This window comes from Drosophila nasuta, chromosome 2L (genome assembly GCF_023558535.2).
Source record: "Drosophila nasuta strain 15112-1781.00 chromosome 2L, ASM2355853v1, whole genome shotgun sequence".
NCBI lineage: Eukaryota > Metazoa > Arthropoda > Insecta > Diptera > Drosophilidae > Drosophila > Drosophila nasuta.
The window spans coordinates 5,409,593-5,427,249 of NC_083455.1; the positions used below are offsets into that span (position 1 = coordinate 5,409,593).

The window sequence follows — 17,657 nt, forward strand, 5'->3', positions numbered from 1 at the left end:
AAATTTATTGATAAGAAATTATAACAATCCGAAAACTTTTTGCATTGCACAACATAACAATACATATTAGACAGCCAATTAAATTAAAAGACCCTCAAGGCTAGGCGGAAAAGAGCAACTTAAAAGTTTTAATTCCATCAGGATACAAACTAGAAGAATATCCTGTATGAAAAACTTTGATAAAGCTAAGCAGTGCTCAGTCACATCTTCAGTCAATCCAGACTTTTTGTACGTTGCCTACAGGGAATGTGGAAGTAACAGCAAACGACAGCCAAAGCGAATGTTGAGGCGCCGAGAGAATTGTGTAGCCTGGGAGAAAGTATGTCATTAAAGAATGATGGTCAAAGGCAGCTGTTTGTGCGTTGAGTTAGACAAATAGAAATTTAATTATAATATAGAAAAATAACAAGCTTAAAGTTAACGACGAAAAAGTACACTCGCATTTAAGTTATTTTTTGCTTGTAGGTTATTTAAATTAATTATAACATCCTTTTACATATACTTTTATTTCCTTGCAGTAATAATCACATTATTTTTACTCGAACATTTCCTTATCAATATTATCGACATACTTTTTGAGAGGGTATTTTAAGCGCCTTGGAGGCAAAGACAAAACTCAATTGGACAGCCAATTCAAGTGCAGAGCCGAAAAATACAAATAGAAAGCTTTTCTGCAGGTGTACATCTGTATGTGTGTGTGTGTGTGTAAGAGAGTGTATTGTTTGTTTATGCGTGTGTATGCGAAGCTTTTTGCTTTATTTAACTTGCGAGCGGGCGCCTGGAGGCGGTAAACTTCGACATTTTTCATTACATTATTTCGTTCCCTTTCTTATTAGTATATTTTTCGGGGTAGGCTAATGAATAATAAAATATTTTATTGAGTATATTAGGGATTATTAAGCGTAACGTATTAAAAACCATTGGGACGGAAAAAGTTTTGTGCAAAACTTTTCGCTGTGATCGCGAGCAGCTTCAGTTTTTTTTTTTATGTGGCACGAAAAATGTGCGAATATATTCCACTCAGCGGAAAGCTAATTTTAAATTCTGGGCACAAACAAAATGCGTGAGAGAGTCAAACAAAGCTGTCACGTGTCAGCTGCACACACACACAATAATACACACACACAGACACATAATGGGAGAACATAACTCGGACTGAAAGCCCCGAAAGGTGCTATCCCAGCACTTTTATACATGTACGACTACTTCTCAGGCCAAAAAGGTCTGTATGTTTCAGGTATTTCAGTTAGCTGTGAAATATGCTAACGCCAAATGCATGTTGAGGTCTTTGATGCCTGCCAAACGTTACGCGCAAGACCTTTTGAGCCTTGCCAAAGGCTTTCACACACACATTCACACCCACACACACACAGGCACAAACACAAGCCATTCACTTTCCTATTCGGTTGGCTATTAAACGATAGGCAACAGCAGCCACGCCCAACGGACTTCACTCGGAATCAGCCAAGTTGAGGTCGAAAAGCCACCTTTTGGGTAGGCCAATTTACCAATCCAACACTCACTCCGACACACACACACACGCACACACACCCAGCCAAGAATTACAATAGTATCGTAATAAGGGACGGTTGAAGTGAGACGTGTGGGCGAATATCACAATTTACTGTTATACTTATTTCATGGAGCAAATTGAAAGTCAACCCAAGTGGCGAGCACACAATGAAAGCTGAAAATATGAAAAGCAATTCAAAAATTTATTTGTTTTCATAGATGAAATTGAAATTGATTTCAGTTTGATTTTTACTTCACTGCCTATTTACTATTGGGATCTAATTAAAGAAAAGAATATATATTGTAGCTCATGAGTAGATAACGAGATTCAGTTGTAATCTTTATTATGCAGTCATTCATAATAATAATAATAGATATTGTAGAAAAATAAATAAATAAAAACAAGTGAGAAAGTTATAGTCGACTATGTTTGAGATACCTGCTATCCATTTTAAATAAAAGTAATACCAAATTAATACACCGCAAAAAATACTAAAATCAAACCAAAGATTATAAAAACCCAAATATTTATAAAGCACTGCATTCAAAAAATACCATAGAGCGCAAAATATAGATAGATAGATATAGATAGATTGTAAGGCAAAGCATTTAAGTAATTAGGCGATTTTGCCCATGCAAAAGTATTTAAATTGTTAACTCATGGCAACCAAATTTACAGGAATCGTTAAAATTATTGTTTGTATTATTCGATTTTAGCTTCAAAATTAAGCTTACTTTTCAATTTTTATCGATTTGCTGGGGCAGAAGTAGGCGTGGCAAACATTTGTAACAAATTGGATCTGCGTGCAAATATTAAAAGTGCTGTCGAAGAAAAATTATATCTCTATCCCTTATAGCCTCTGAGCCTGTTACATACAAAGTTATAATATCCTTCTATCCTATGTGCAACGGTTATAATAAGGATACCATACTAATAATTCAATTAAATTTGTTATATATTTTAAATTCCAAATATTCTAACGTAATTAATAAAGCTATTTCAATTTGGTAGTCTATTTTTCTCCTTACTAAAAGTAGGGTATTCCCTTGTCAGTGTATTTGTTCAGTGTATCGATGTATTCCATAAGTGTTGAATGAAGTTTTGCTGGCGACTGAAAATCTAATAACAGACAACAAACATACACATCCGTAAATACAATAAGAGTCTGTTGTTCTTTTGTGTCTTTTTGTAGCGACGCTCTGTGTGGAGCACGGTTTTAATTTGTGTGTGGCATTACATATTAAATAGATGGCTCATAGACACATCAACACCCCACACGACCCCCGAGTCACAGCTGATAATCCGCAGTTCGCAGTCCCCAGTCCACGGCTGGTGATTGAATTGGGGGGGTGGGTAACTTGGATACTTTCCCATTCGATCAGCAAATGTATCCAAAATTGGCTTTCAATTGCCAAGAGTGGAAAGCAGTGTCTGTTTGCGGGGAGTGTCGATGTGCGATATAACTGATTAAGTCGCCTGAGCTCATAAAAAAAACAAGTAAGAAAGCTACAGTCGAGTGCACTCGACTGTGAGATACCCGCTACCCATTTTGAATAAAAGAAATATATTTTGCGATAATTTTCTCAAAATATACCGAATATACTGCAAAAATACTAAAAATATACCAAATAGTATATTTGGTATATTGATATAGTACCGCATTCAAAATATACCATAGACGGCACAATATACCAGATTGTCATCTAAAGCAACAACCCTAGTAAGTAGACGTGTTTGCCCATACAAAAGTATTTCTTTAATAACTTCGACAATTTTCATCTGATCGCAACCAAATTTTCAGGAATCATAACTACTATAGTTATTATTATATATACCAAAATTTGCAACTCTAACTTTAAAATTACGCTTGTTATTCGATTTTTTTGATTTTCGGGGGCGGAAGTGGGCGTGGCAAAAATTTGAAACAAACTTGATCTGCGTGCAAACATAACAAATGCTGTCGAAAAAAAATTATAGCTCTATCTCTTATAGTCTCTGAGATCTAGGTGTTCATACGGACGGACGGACAGACACACAGACACACAGACACACAGACGGACAGACGGACAGACGGACATGGCTAGATCGTCTCGGCTGTTAACGCTGATCAAGAATATATATACTTTATAGGGTCGGAGATGCCTCCTTCTACCTGTTACATACATTTCCTGCCGGCACAAAGTTATAATACCCTTCTACCCTATGGGTAGCGGGTATAAACATTAAATGGAAATTAGTTGATATTGTGGGCACATGCCGGTTAACCTGTCAGGACATTAGGACATTTCCCCTCTGGGCAGACACAAATTGACCAGCTCTATTTGGTATTAATTGACATCACCTACCTTTGGGAATGACGTTGCCATGAATGTAATGGTGAAGCATTTGAATTTGTAGATGATGTCATTACTTGTCAGTCCATGTTTCTTATATTTTCTATGCAGCATGCAAAATTCAATCAATTTAATTTATTTGAATAAAAATCAATCGGACAATGGATATTCTGCGTATTTGAGCCGCATATCCCTTTTTTCTAAGCAAGCAGTTGGACATATAGTTTTTCTAGATTTTAAAAGCTGATTACAAATATATTAATATTTTGTATCCTCCTAATATTTATGAATACATTTAGAATTGTAATTAAAAGCTATATCTAAGTTAAATTTCAAACAGTTAACATTAAAGTATCTTCTCCAGGGTGACAAAATTATTGTGCTTTAATTGAAAAAGGCATCTACTACAATTTAAAAATGAATAATAATTATTTTATATTTAGTAATTTGAGGATAGGCGTGTCCTCTTATTATTAATTTCGATTTCACTTATCATTGAATATAGCGTATACGCCTTGTCTGCAACACCACCGAATTCAATTCTCCACAAAATTTACCAAATATGAAAAAGGTGTTGAAACTAATTAAGCATATTTAGAGGAGATACTCTCCCACCTTAATGCTGACACATAGTGTTTTATATATTATATTATGCTGCATATTTATGATAAATAGATACATATATTGAATCTTTGTAGAAAATAAAAAGAACTTTATTAAGAATCCTTCAATTTATTAGTGTATAAATTTAATTAAATTTTTTTTTTTCAGTCTTCATGAAAATAATATTATACAAGTAAGGCATTTAATTATTTTTTTCAGTTTATTGTACACACAGTACTAATTAAACATTTTTGTTCTTAATTCGTTATTGGCCTAATCATCATTTGTGCGAATTTCATGGGTAAACGTTTCCACTTCCTCCACTCAACGCTATCGGATTCCTCGTCTGTATTGGAAAATGCATATTTTCCATTGAGATTACTAAAATTTAACGCTTTTAAGTATAATTCTAAATTAGCAATAGTTTCCAATTTTTACCAATAATAGCAAGATGCAAACCACCATCCAGATTCAAACATTTTAGCACAAATGCCTGGTACATGTTTTATTTTATCTGCTGTTGAAAACATTTCATTTTTGTGATATTTCAATGCATCGCCAGCATTGCCGAAATATATTCCTAGTTCTTTCAACTTATAAAACTCTTTCTCGTTACCAATGACAAAGTTATTGTACCTGGCATATCGTGTTTCATTTGCAAAGTCCCCAAGGAGTATATACAATTCATGAGGTTGAGATTGTGTCAGCAAGTGAAGCTTTTCAAGCCCAAGGAAGAATTCGCCACTTAGATCTCCAAAACCTTCCTTGTACTCAGCCCATGTTCGATTGAAGTCCACACTGCCATCTTTACGCCGCTGAATCACGGTCCATCCAATTCCAGCTTCAGTCAAATTCGATTCACATGGAACTATGAATGGTTTAGTAGCGGGGAGTGTGATCATATGAAAGCCAGTTAATCTGCCGAGACAGCTAGATGATTGTTCGCTCTGTAGTTCCTTGGTTTTAACATTTTCAGTTTGCAAATTCTTTATTTGTTTATCTTTCGACTCGATTTGTAAATTCAGATAAGTTAATTCCAACTTATGCTGATCAATTAGTTTCTGTTGAGTTTCCCTTTGAATTTCCCAAGATTTATTTGATTTTGATGTAAGTTCGGATTGCATCTTATATTGATCAATTAGATTCTGTTGATTACGATTGTGATTATCATACGATTCACTCAATTTGATTTGTTGTAATAGCTGCACATTCAAGCTCTTTATTATTTCTGCTTGTACCGTAATGGTTTGATGCAGTTCGTTCTGTTCCTGTGTCATTGTTCTAATCGTATTTACATATTGTAGAAGCGGCTTTACAACTTGATAGCAATAGGTACTGCATTGTGAATCCAATTCTTGTTGGCCTGTACACTGAGAGCTCAATATTAATATTTCAAAGTCATTTCAATATACATATAATATATTATAATTAAGACTCTTACCGAGCTATTCACTTCAAATGACATTAACAATAATAAAAATATATTCGCATGAATAATATTCATTTTTGCTTTACACTCTGATTTGTTTTAAAAGAAAACACTAACTGAAGGCATCTGCTTGAAAGCATTTGTCGAGACTCATCAACTTGTTATCATTTGTATACCCTGGCTGCATTAAATATTGGAAATGTGGTATATTGGGATAATCAAAAGCAATACCATTCCTGTAATTGCGTTGTTCTCAGAGTCTTTAAAAGAGGTGTGCAACATTTTAATGCGTAAGCTTTGGCAGACAATTATCATGTAAATGTAAATCATGTAAATTATAACTATAGAATTTTTGATTTGGTAATCATAAAAAGCCATGCAAGAAATGAAAGAACAATTAGAAGTGATATGTCTAGAATTGGAAGATCTGAATTTTTAATTTCAGAGATCAATATGTTCAACCGAAGAAACAGACATGACAGTCAGATGTATTTTATGCAAAATTATAACTAGCTTCTTTTTACCTTGTAAATACTTTGTCTTATCTTTTATCCTTAAATATAATACTTGATTTTTGAACTGTTGTCAGAAGATTTATTTACTTACAGACTCACAAGAGATATTTAAATAAAAGTTATCAGAATACCACAAGTCATACATGTATAGTGAGTTGAGGCGATAAGAAAGATTTTAAATTGTTCCCTATCATCGCCGTCGCTCTCAAAACGCTTTCACACTCTTATCAATATTTTGGCATCGTTCAAGCTTCTCAATAACACTCTGACTCAGTCCGTTGGTTTTTTTTTTTATTACTGTGACCTTGAGGCAGCAATACTATACTGCTCAGGGAATTTTTGTATTCACCACACTATAAAGTGTGGCCCTTTAAAAGGAATACCGCTAAGTAGGAAGCGGACTAACGTCAAGTATACGCCTAGTTAGCCTCTCTCCCTAATTTGTGTCGAATTTGGACTTTCCTGACTGGCAATCAGTGGACACATTGGTGATTTTGCCGTTAAATGATGTGCTGGAGCTAAATGTGTAGCAGCTATTTATATAAGTTTTGTCTGCTTCAGCACATTTAAGGACAAACACTTTCCGCGCATAATGGTGAATTTACCACAAAGTAAAAACAACAAATCTTTAAATTGAATTACAGAATTACCTATTTATATTTGTATTTTTATTTAAATCATCTTTTTGGAGTTTTACAACAAAATAAAATAAATCAAATAATTAGGTTACTTATCACTAGTTAGGTAGCAAGGTGTTGGAAAAGAAGAGTTCAGAAATTTGTCTTTTTGATATAAGCAAAGCAAAAAAATTGTAATTACTTAACTAATAGGAGTATGGTCTAATCATCATTTGAACAAATTTTAATGGTCGAAATGTCCAATATCTCCATTCAATACTTTTTACATTCTCGCCTTCATCGGAATAGGCATATCGTCCATTAAGATTACTGAAAATAAAAGCTCATAAGTACTTTTCCTTTCGTGAATTAATACTAAATTATCACCAAAGATAGCATCCACCATTTTTAAACCACCAGCCAGAACTATAGATTTTGGAGCAAGTTTCAGATGTATGATCTTGTCCTTTTGCTGAAAACTTTTCGTTTATGTGGCGTTCCATTGCATCACCAGCATTACCAGAATATGATCCCAGCTCTTTCAATTCATAGAACTCAGTCTCATTTCCAATGATAAAGTGGTTGTATCTGGCGTATCGAGTCTCATTGTTAAAGTCCGTTAGGGATATAAACAACTCATGAGGTTGCGATTGTGTCAGCAAATGAATCTTCTCCAGCCCAAGGAAGAATTCGCCACGTTCATCTCCAAAGCCTTCTTTGTACTCAGACCATGATCGATTGAAGTCCACGCTGCCATCTTTACGTCGTTGGATGACAGTCCATCCAACATTATTCGTAATCATATTCACAAGTTCTTTGTTATTCACTTTATCTGATTGTATTTTTTTATCCTTATTCTTGATTGAGGCATTGAGATCATATACTTTTAGCTCATAATGATCAACAAGATTAACAAGTTCACCCAATTTTAATTTAAGAACCGATTGCATTTTGAATTTATCAATAAGTTTTTGCTCTGTACGGTTACGACCTTCGCATGATTCAAATAGTTTTGACTTAATAAGTGTTTTTTGATTAAGAATTTGTCGTTCGAACTTTTCACTCAATTTGATCTGCTGCATAAGTTGCGTGTCCTTAGACTTGATCAATTCATTTAAAGTAGTGATATTTTCAGCTTGCAGCTTGATTGTATTCTGGAGCTCGGTATTTTCTGTAGCCATTACTTTGCTCGTATCTACAAATTGTAGAAGCGGTTTCACAACCTGATAGCAGTAGCTACTGCATTGATCATCCAATTGCTCTGAGTCTATGGAATACTGAATATAATATAGTTTTAGTATGGATATTATCATGTTTAATTTTATTGAAATACTTACCGAGCTTCTCAGTTGCAATGCAATGAATAATATTGTAAATACACTCGAAGAGGTAAGAATATTCATTTTAATTTTTTAATCCGATTCGTCTCAAGACTCAACAGCCAGTAAACTTCAATGATTAAGAAACTTAGAATGAAAGCATTTCAACTGCGTATTTCCCAAGCTCAATCTGTTATTAAATTTGTTAACCTAAAGCTCAAAATTTAATCTGCAAATTGATGAGCGACCAAATCATAAAAAAAGCTGTGTTTATTTTGTATGATGACAACATTCGATGAGATTACCGGTTTTTAACATAAGAGCTTTCGTATTTATTTTTGTCTTTCTTATTTTGTTTATAAGGTCATCGGCTTGTGTAATTTAAAGAATCTAATATAATTTGACTCTTTCATTATCACTACTATAATTATTCGTTATTAACCGTCTAATCGCCTCTGCTCTGTGCCAAATACTCACTCTGATTACCTGACTTCTGCTCTCAGTATTTGCGCCATCTCATTCACGCTTCTCATCGAATATGGCTTGCTCTAAGTTGCATTACTCTCCTCTCTTCGCAGCGCGCAGTGGCTCGTTTTCGAAAAACTCGTTGAAAAAAAAAATAAATAAATTTCGTATTGCCGAATTCGACGAAGACGTTTAAACAGTTAATTAAAGCAGTCATCAAGTCTTTTAAAAATATATGTTTTGTTGTTTTAGTTTTTTTACCGGATATTTAAACTATTTTTCTTTGTTCTGCAAGTGAAAACAAAAATCCCTAACAGCAAAAACTTTAAAACGTGTCTACAAACGCATTTCAAGCTTTTTGACTCCACTCTTTTTGGTAAAAATAATTTGAGAATTTTGAGTCATACCAGTCCAGTGGACCACTAAGTGACATGTTAGGTTGGTTGTTAGGGACAATGTCACTTAATTGCCTACTGTTCACTCCCTCTCAGGCGTAATAATGTTACACCTTTAGGAGGATGCTGGTTTCCGAAGAAGAACCCAAGAACATTGATCGGATTTTTGTCATCGATTATATGGAAACTACCCAGATTCAGGCTTTTCACTTAAGCAACGCAATCTTCGAAAACTGACTTGCACAACCTTGACAACAACAGAAGAGCCCTATGGGCCATATTTGGACGGGATTATTTTTAGAATAGATAAATTTAAGTAATATTATGTAATATATAAGTAATATTATGATTAACATTTATAATTTAAGTAACACTTTGAATGTTTGAATTTAATTTGAAAATAAAGTCGTATTTAGGTCTTATAGTTATGAACGTCTTTTTATTTCTCATATTTCAAATTTTGATTAGAATGTTTGGAAAGTCTAGCTGAACAAGGCACAAGATTGTCATAATTAAATAGCAAGAGAATGTGTGGTTGGCATGTCTAGTAGAAATGCCCCCATCGCAATTCTATGAAAATGTCAGCTGCATTGGAAAATAAATATAGCATCGGTAGAAATCATAAAGAACCATTCAATATTTAGGATATTTGAAAATTAAATCGCTAAATCCTTAAGTTAAGCACTGTGCTATACATTCTTCTTCATCCTCAAATAAATTCTTCGTTCCTTTGCATCCACCATATAGGAAGGATTCACACTGTCGTGTAGCCTTTATAAAACGCCACATTGGAAACGCCGCCTTACACGGTCCAGTTTCACTGGGTTTAGCATTGCACTTCTCTAATGTAGTATGATATAGTAAAATAAAAGTTAATACAAAACTATGTAGTCACTTACTTGCATTATAAGCGTAGCTAGTCATCAGATATATTAAAAGTAAAGCAAACACTGGCAGCAGAGAAGTCTTCATTTTGGAAAACAGGAGAACGATTTATAGAAGAAACGATTAGATGTATACAAATTTTTAGAATCTGGCAGTTTAAAGGAAAAACTACTTTGTTTGAATTATAAACATGCATAAATTCGGAGTCATTTTCTTGTGCTGAAATCTTTAAAATAAATTTATTCACATACCAGTTGTTGTCCAAATGGCTAATATCGTGGGCATTTGCTAATAGAAATAAAAGCTAAATCCCCAAAAAAATTACATAATGATAGATATTTGGCTGTCTGCAAAGTTATTGTTGGCGGACAATGGATTTAAACACATTTCAATTGTCATTTAAAATGCCATCAATTACATGGCAGCATACAATATGCTTACACTTCTTTAAGTGTGAGTGTGTATTCCCCGGCGGGGGGTGGATGAGCTGATTATACTGCGAGTTATTGCGATATCGCAAATCCCCAGAAATTAAACCACAAACACTCGGCACGGCACCACAAAAGCCACACACCCATCCATTCTTACAAAAAGCCACACAGACGCACACATATACAGAGAAAAACTAGCTGCTGTGATATTTATCGATTCGCTATTATCGCATCGAAAACTGTTTTTAATGCTCGAAATCCATTTGCCCATATCGACGGCTTTTTCGGATTCATGCTGCGTATACGCAATTTTATAGCGTATGTTCATTAAGCTGCTTTTCGATTGTGAATGCCACAGTGTCGGAAAAATATTCCCTTATTGTTGTTCATGTGTGTATGGTCCTTTGACAATTTCTTGAGTTTTTCTTGCCGCAAACAGTAGTACTTTGTTATTTTTCACCATTCTATTTAGATCATTTTAGTATTAAGTTTGTGAAGCAGGATAAATAAATCAAAATAAACAATATTATCTTGAAATAATTCAAGCTGGTTGGAATGTGAAGTCGATTGTCTTTAAATAACCTGGTTTATTGTGGAAAATTATTTTTAGCTACAGCTGTTCGTGATCTACGCCAAATTGGTCCAATAATGGCTTGTGAAATATTCAAAAAAGTATTTTATTCATGCAGTTTGACAGTGACTTCAAATGCGGCTCACACACGTTTCGTTTTTGGCATTTTCAGTTGCTAAGCTCATAAATACGCGGCGCATTGGTTTTCAATTTGAACACATGTTTGGGCCAAGTAAGTAAGCCATTTGTATACGGGAACGGGTATTGCCTGCTCCTGTCTCATGTTTGCCAATAAGCCATTGATACTTTAATGTATGCACTGTTGGGTGACGGTTTACGTTGGCTCACTTCAGGATTTGTATTGGTTCCGATTATGTGAGTGTCAGTCGATCTCGGCTTTATGATTGCGAGTACACATGACATACATATATTATTGGCGGTCGTATAAAGCCACTCGTCGCGTGTGTACGTTTATTTATTCGAATATTATTCAAACAAAAGCAAGAGTGAGTGGGATGCAGAAAATATGCTCTCTTAAAATGCAATCGATTATCTTTTACTTCCTTATAGCATACGTACATATGTACACGAATATTATGTAGATTTGTGCTAATAGATGCCCGTATAAACTTGAAATTGAATCAATGTTAATTCGATCTAAAACACATTGCGAAGCAGAATCAAATCTATTTACAATGTAATTAATGAGTACCAAGTAAAGTGACAACAGTCGATGCCTCAATAAACAACACGAGGACGAGGGCTTTCAAATGACAGCCAGTGTGTAGATGAATAAATAAGCCATGACCACGCCCACAACACATACTAAGCATACATGCACATAGGATACGCGTATCCGTATGTACGAGTAAGCATGCATATATTGGTTATCGGTAAGCCAAAACCCTAATACAAAGCAAATATTTATATTTGACATTTTAGACACAGATGCGATATACGAGCAGTAATATCGTATGAATGTGGAACGCCCATGGGAGGAATAAAGAACTCGTACTCGTATATTCGTCACCATTTGGTTACGCTAGCTCTGGGATCAAATCGAAAATGGTAATGAGCCCTCCAGCCATTCCGATGAATAGAGCTGAGCCCCACAAGAATACCGTATACGCTTATACACATATATATCCACGTTTATAGGTATTTACATACAGACATTCGCATTCTCTCATACTAAATTTATGTATTGAATTTCAACCGCTACTGTCAGTAAGCGTCGATTACACACATGAATAATAGCTGTTCTGGTTTCCTGATTGTCAGCCAGACCAAGCTCTAACCTCATAATGCCAATTGCGATTATAATTATAGCGACGTGATCTCATTCTCGATGATATATTACTTGCATGCACTTATAATAGAAAATTATGCATTGAATAACGCAACTGCAAATAGGGAAAAAATATCATTAAAAACTAAATGAATACGTACGAAAATTAAATGCGATATGAAAATATCTTCAAAGATAGATTATTTAGAATAAGTTGTATTTTATGCAAAACCACAACCACAAGTGTAACAAATAGCTCACCAGCGAACAGTTGACATCCTAATACCAACAACCTTAACTTTTGAGACTGTCAAAGCTGAAACTCTCAAGTTTTTCGCCAATGGCGGTAAATTTTTGTTTCATCAACGAAATCAAGACAAAAGTTTTGAAACCGCGCAACTTTCTTAACTTTTTGCCACAGCAGCCACAACAAAAACAATATCAACGGCAACAACAACAATGGAACTCAAGTGAAATGACAGCAGCAGCAATCGATGCGCATAAACATGAAAAGTTATGTATTAATGCACATCAAAAAATAATCAATATCGTTGCTAGTGAAGCGCTTGCTTTATTTATGATACGAATTATTATTATTTTGGCCATATTTCACAAGCATCGACCAGATGTGGTTCAAGCTCTTTTAATAAATCATATTAATATTCAATGAAAACTAACTAACTAACTAACTTTTCATTCTTGTATTCAATTATGCTTTTCACTTGTCTATCACGTACAGGACATGCAAAGTCAAGATAAAAGTTTGACGTCCATGGTAAACCCTATTTTAATCTATCAGATTTCAGGCACACAGTTTCTTATTTGTATAATTTATTCATATTTATGTATAGATTCAATTTTAAGCTTTGCAACTGAGTTTTATATACTTATCTCGCCTAATATCACACATGCTTAGCAAACCAAAGATTACGTCTTCGAGATCTATTAGTAAATAGATTTTGTTTTGGGACACGTCAGTGTATTCAAAAGCAAATATATTCAAATACAAAGGCAGATTAGATATAAGATGATAAGGATAGCTCTTTATATATATTTCAAATACACAGTGCAAACCATTTTAGTCGCAAAAGTCATTTCAACGATTCGTTACCTACACATAAAAAGAAAATAAATCAATTCAATTTAAATATCATCAATATTGTAATAGTTGTGTTGCATATTAATTGATAAAGTTAAACTTAATAATATTAAATTTCTTACAATGGTGAAAACAAAACAAAGTGATAAAACGGAAGATGAAAGGTGATTAATTTGATAAAAAAGTGGAATTAACGATTCCTTACAATATTTTCCTTTTGCTCCGAAGTTCGAACTATTTGCCTTTGTTCATGCAAAAGGATTATCACAATCAAAATAGTACCGAACAAGACGATGAAGAAGTGTCTGACTACCGACGTGCCCTTCCGCAGATTATAGCAGTTAACATACAAAATTTGCTGCAATTCGGTAAAAATTTTTAAATAAATAACTAGTGAGCAAATTCTCGAATTTATTATCGTTTTGATACTTAGGATATGGCATGACGCAGGGATTTCCCACAATTGCAATTCCCGCTATACAAAGCAGCTTGGATAGCAGTGCAATTAAATTAGACAAGGAAGCAATTTCCTGGCTTAGTAAGAAATCAAATGTGCATAACTGAGCAAATATATATTTTTCATATAATTTCATTAAATATTTCAGGTTCCATAAACTTAATTTGTATGCCGCTTGGTTGTCTATTCTCTGGCATGTTTGCTCAGTATCTGGGCAAACGGCGAGCTATGCAGGTGTGTAATTAATTGCTCCAATATATTATTTCGATAATAATAATCAATCAATTATTTCACACATTATAGTTAATCAATCTACCCATGCTTGCTGCCTGGCTTCTCTTTCACTATGCGTCCTGCACCGAGCACATGTATGTGGCTTTGTGTTTCGTTGGCATTGGTGGAGGTTTGATGGAAGCTGCGGTTAGTGTGGTAGTATCTGAAGTGTTCTGAGGAATATTCAATTATTTTGCTTCAGGTTATAACATATGTGGCTGAAATTACGGATCCAAAGTACAGGGGAATGTTCTCGGCCTTGGCAACCACTTGTGTTAGCTTGGGCGTATTTACGGAGTTCCTGCTAGGATCTCTTTTGCACTGGAGGACCGTGGCAATTGTGAGCACAGTTATTCCACTATTTTCTATGGCTATGTTATGCTTTGTGCCCGAGAGTCCAGTTTGGCTGATCAGAGAGCGTCGGTTCTTTGATGCTGTGAAGGCATTACAATGGCTACGTGGCTGGGTGCCAGAGCAGAAAGTTGAAGCGGAATTCAAACAACTTTATGATGAGTTAATCACCCAAAAATCAGCTAGAAAATCGGATGACGTTCGAGAGTCTAGCATCATGCTGAAAAAGAAATTGCATATGTGGCGCAAACGTAGTTTTATAGTGCCGTTTCTGCTAGTCCTACTGACATTTTTCATCTGCCACTTTTCCGGAAAAACTCCAATTCGATCCTACGCTGTGCTCATCTTTGCGACTCTGAAGGCTCCCATTGATGAAAACAATGCGACCATATTGTTAGGCATCTCAGAACTCATTGCCACCATTCTAGGTGCACTATTCATTCATTCGACGGGCAAAAGACCATTGGTATTCATTAGTATGCTGGGCACAGGTGTTTGCATACTCGGCGTTGCGATTTATGCTCACTCAATGAACATACTCGAGATGACGGTCATTGGTGTGAAGAATGAAGCTATAAATTCCTCAATGATTGTGCTGGAGAAGAATATGTCGCAACTTCTGAATAGTTCGGCACTTTTGGAAGGAGAGGTTCTAAGAGCAGAGATCGCAACCACAGAAATAAATGTTGTATCTGAGATAGCTCTCGGTTTCAGTTACCTGGAATGGATACCATTAATCCTTGTGCTGTTTGCCGCATTCTTTGCAAATCTGGGTATTCGCATGATACCTTGGGTTTTGATTGGTGAAGTATTCCCCGCAGATATTCGAAGCAGCGCTTCGGGGTTTGCTGGCTGCATGGGTTACCTTTTCGGATTTATGGCGAACAAACTCTTTTTGGTGATGATCACTGCGATGACGTTGCCGGTTGCTTTCACCTTCTATGCAAGTGTTTCGTTTATTGGAATAATCATTTTATACTTTACACTTCCGGAGACAGAGGGACGCACTTTGGGAGTAAGTTTTGGACATGATTTTCCAGTTGTACTCAATCAAATTATAATATTATTCTCTCTCAGGAAATTGAGGCACATTTCTCCAAGAAGACTGACGCTAACCTCTTTCGAAAGAGAAAGAGCGAAAATGTCTCACAAGATGATTCTGAACTCATAAATATTGTCCAAATCAACTGAAAAATCGATTTGTCTATTATTAATACTTTACTAATGAATATTATAACAAAATGCAAGATTATTATTGAAGAATTCTAAACATATATAAAATAGATTTTAAAAATATCTCCGATAATTTCGGGTATATTTAAGTTCCATGTATCGTATTCCATTATCGTATTTTCATTATATTGAATAAACTTTGTATAATACAAAATTGTCAAATATGTCAAACGAAGACATTTAAAAGCTTTATACTTACTTTATCAGTTGAAAAATGTTAATCGAAGCAATATTTCTCTACACGCGAAAATGTTGCGTGCTCTATCTAAAGTTAAAAGAACATATACCACAACATTATTTTATTTTAAGTACAGATGAATCTGTATTAGCACTTAATCTTGATTAGCACTTAAATTAAAACTAGGAATTATTTTTTAATTATTTTTCTCTTTTAAGGTAATTTAAAAAAATTAATGAATGTATAGTATATGCAAATCAAAAAATGAACAGAACAAGTTCCTTAAATCTATCTTAGCTCTAAATATATTGCTATTGTTTTATGATTCCTAAAAATCTAGTTCAGATAATATTATAATTGTATGAGTTATAACATATAAGAAGTATATTTTGTATGGGGAAAACACCTACTTACTACGGGTCTAAGTTGCTTTGGCTATCGAACTCGTATATTTTTTCACTCTGTGGTATATTTTGCATGTAGTACCATATCATAAACCAAATATAGACTTTGGTATATTGATTCGGTATATTTTAAAATTAATACCGCACTGTTTTGCTTATATTTAAAATGAGCAGCGAATATCTCACAGTCGAATACACTGAATTGTAGATTTTTTACTTGTTTTTAAAATTGTTAAATTTTGTGTTTGTTTTCCTGTAAATAATGTTAATCCAATTGAAATTCTGATTCTTCATAAATGGCTTTAAAATAAACTTCCGAATTATCATTAAATTTGCCTATTGTAATGATACACGTCAGTTTATGTTACAAGCAAGTGAAGCATAACAAAAATGAAGATAAGATATGAGATGATAAGAGGCTTTTTCATCTGAAAAAATTAACTGCTGTTGTAAAAGTAACGACACGATAACTTTGCTTTAAAACTCAAATAAAAATCAGTAATTAATCAAATTTAACAAGACCTATTCTAGCAAGAGAAATTCAAAATTCATTTTTAGTGTTAATTTCATCATTCCACAAAGTGATGAGAAACCTTTTAATTGGTTGATTGGTCCTGTAACAAGATGAACATTTGTTTATTTCACCCATGTCTAGTGAAGTGTGAAATCGACCCGAAACAAAACAATTGCACGATTTGCTAGAATGGAACTCAATCAATCAACTTTGAGCTCTAGTCTGTTTGGCTGTGACATGCCCAAGTTCAATGGTCTTAGTTGTAGTCAACAATCGTTTGTACACGTTGTTGATCAGCACAAAAACGCAAACAATTAATATTGCGTATACGACATGGAGCGCATTACTTGGAAAATGGATGACATTAAGGAGAATCGATATCCATTTTCCTAATTGTTGTCATGGAATCAATCAGTATTGATGTAGTTGTTTATGGCCTGGAAAATCATAGCAAATAGAATGTATTGAATGCGGGCTTGGAAATCATTGTTTGACCTTCTGAACTCCTTAATTTAGCTCTTCGCTTTTATTACACTTCAAGTTGTCATTGTTTAATTATTCAATTTCTTACTAAATATTTATATGCACAGTGCATAAAACTGCAATATCCGTTCCATGCAATTTTCCACTCTCAACAAAATATTACTACTGTCCCTGTCTGCAGCTTGTTTGTGTCCGTGCAAAACGCATTACACAAATTGTCTTGTCATTTTTGTCATCAGGTGCCAACTACAAGAAAAAAAGTGCTAGAAAATTGCACTTGTAGCGAGTTTTACGGGAATAA

At 34.4% G+C, this 17,657-nt stretch overlaps 4 protein-coding genes across 4 annotated transcripts; 1 reads left to right on the top strand and 3 right to left on the bottom strand.

Moving 5' to 3' along the window:
* Positions 1-4,599: 4,599 nt before the first annotated feature.
* On the bottom strand, positions 4,600-5,973 carry LOC132797506 (ficolin-2-like). Its single transcript, XM_060809247.1, has 3 exons — positions 5,891-5,973; positions 4,888-5,819; positions 4,600-4,830 (listed from the first exon to the last, which is right to left on the bottom strand). The coding sequence occupies exons 1-3, from the start codon at positions 5,951-5,953 to the stop codon at positions 4,707-4,709; spliced, it is 1,119 nt and encodes a 372-aa protein (XP_060665230.1). The 5' UTR covers positions 5,954-5,973; the 3' UTR covers positions 4,600-4,706.
* Positions 5,974-7,078: 1,105 nt separating this feature from the next.
* LOC132798238 (fibrinogen-like protein 1) lies at positions 7,079-8,591 on the bottom strand. Its single transcript, XM_060810024.1, has 3 exons — positions 8,348-8,591; positions 7,398-8,287; positions 7,079-7,340 (listed from the first exon to the last, which is right to left on the bottom strand). The coding sequence occupies exons 1-3, from the start codon at positions 8,411-8,413 to the stop codon at positions 7,217-7,219; spliced, it is 1,080 nt and encodes a 359-aa protein (XP_060666007.1). The 5' UTR covers positions 8,414-8,591; the 3' UTR covers positions 7,079-7,216.
* A 1,017-nt stretch (positions 8,592-9,608) lies between these two features.
* On the bottom strand, positions 9,609-10,251 carry LOC132797588 (proteinase inhibitor-like). The gene is made up of 2 exons (XM_060809351.1): positions 10,089-10,251; positions 9,609-10,031 (listed from the first exon to the last, which is right to left on the bottom strand). Exons 1-2 carry the CDS (start codon positions 10,159-10,161, stop codon positions 9,862-9,864), a joined length of 243 nt encoding a protein of 80 aa, XP_060665334.1. The 5' UTR covers positions 10,162-10,251; the 3' UTR covers positions 9,609-9,861.
* Positions 10,252-13,506: 3,255 nt separating this feature from the next.
* LOC132798553 (facilitated trehalose transporter Tret1-1-like) lies at positions 13,507-16,192 on the top strand. Its single transcript, XM_060810453.1, has 7 exons — positions 13,507-13,627; positions 13,692-13,831; positions 13,897-14,001; positions 14,069-14,154; positions 14,224-14,340; positions 14,396-15,559; positions 15,622-16,192. The coding sequence occupies exons 1-7, from the start codon at positions 13,587-13,589 to the stop codon at positions 15,733-15,735; spliced, it is 1,767 nt and encodes a 588-aa protein (XP_060666436.1). The 5' UTR covers positions 13,507-13,586; the 3' UTR covers positions 15,736-16,192.
* Positions 16,193-17,657: the final 1,465 nt, after the last annotated feature.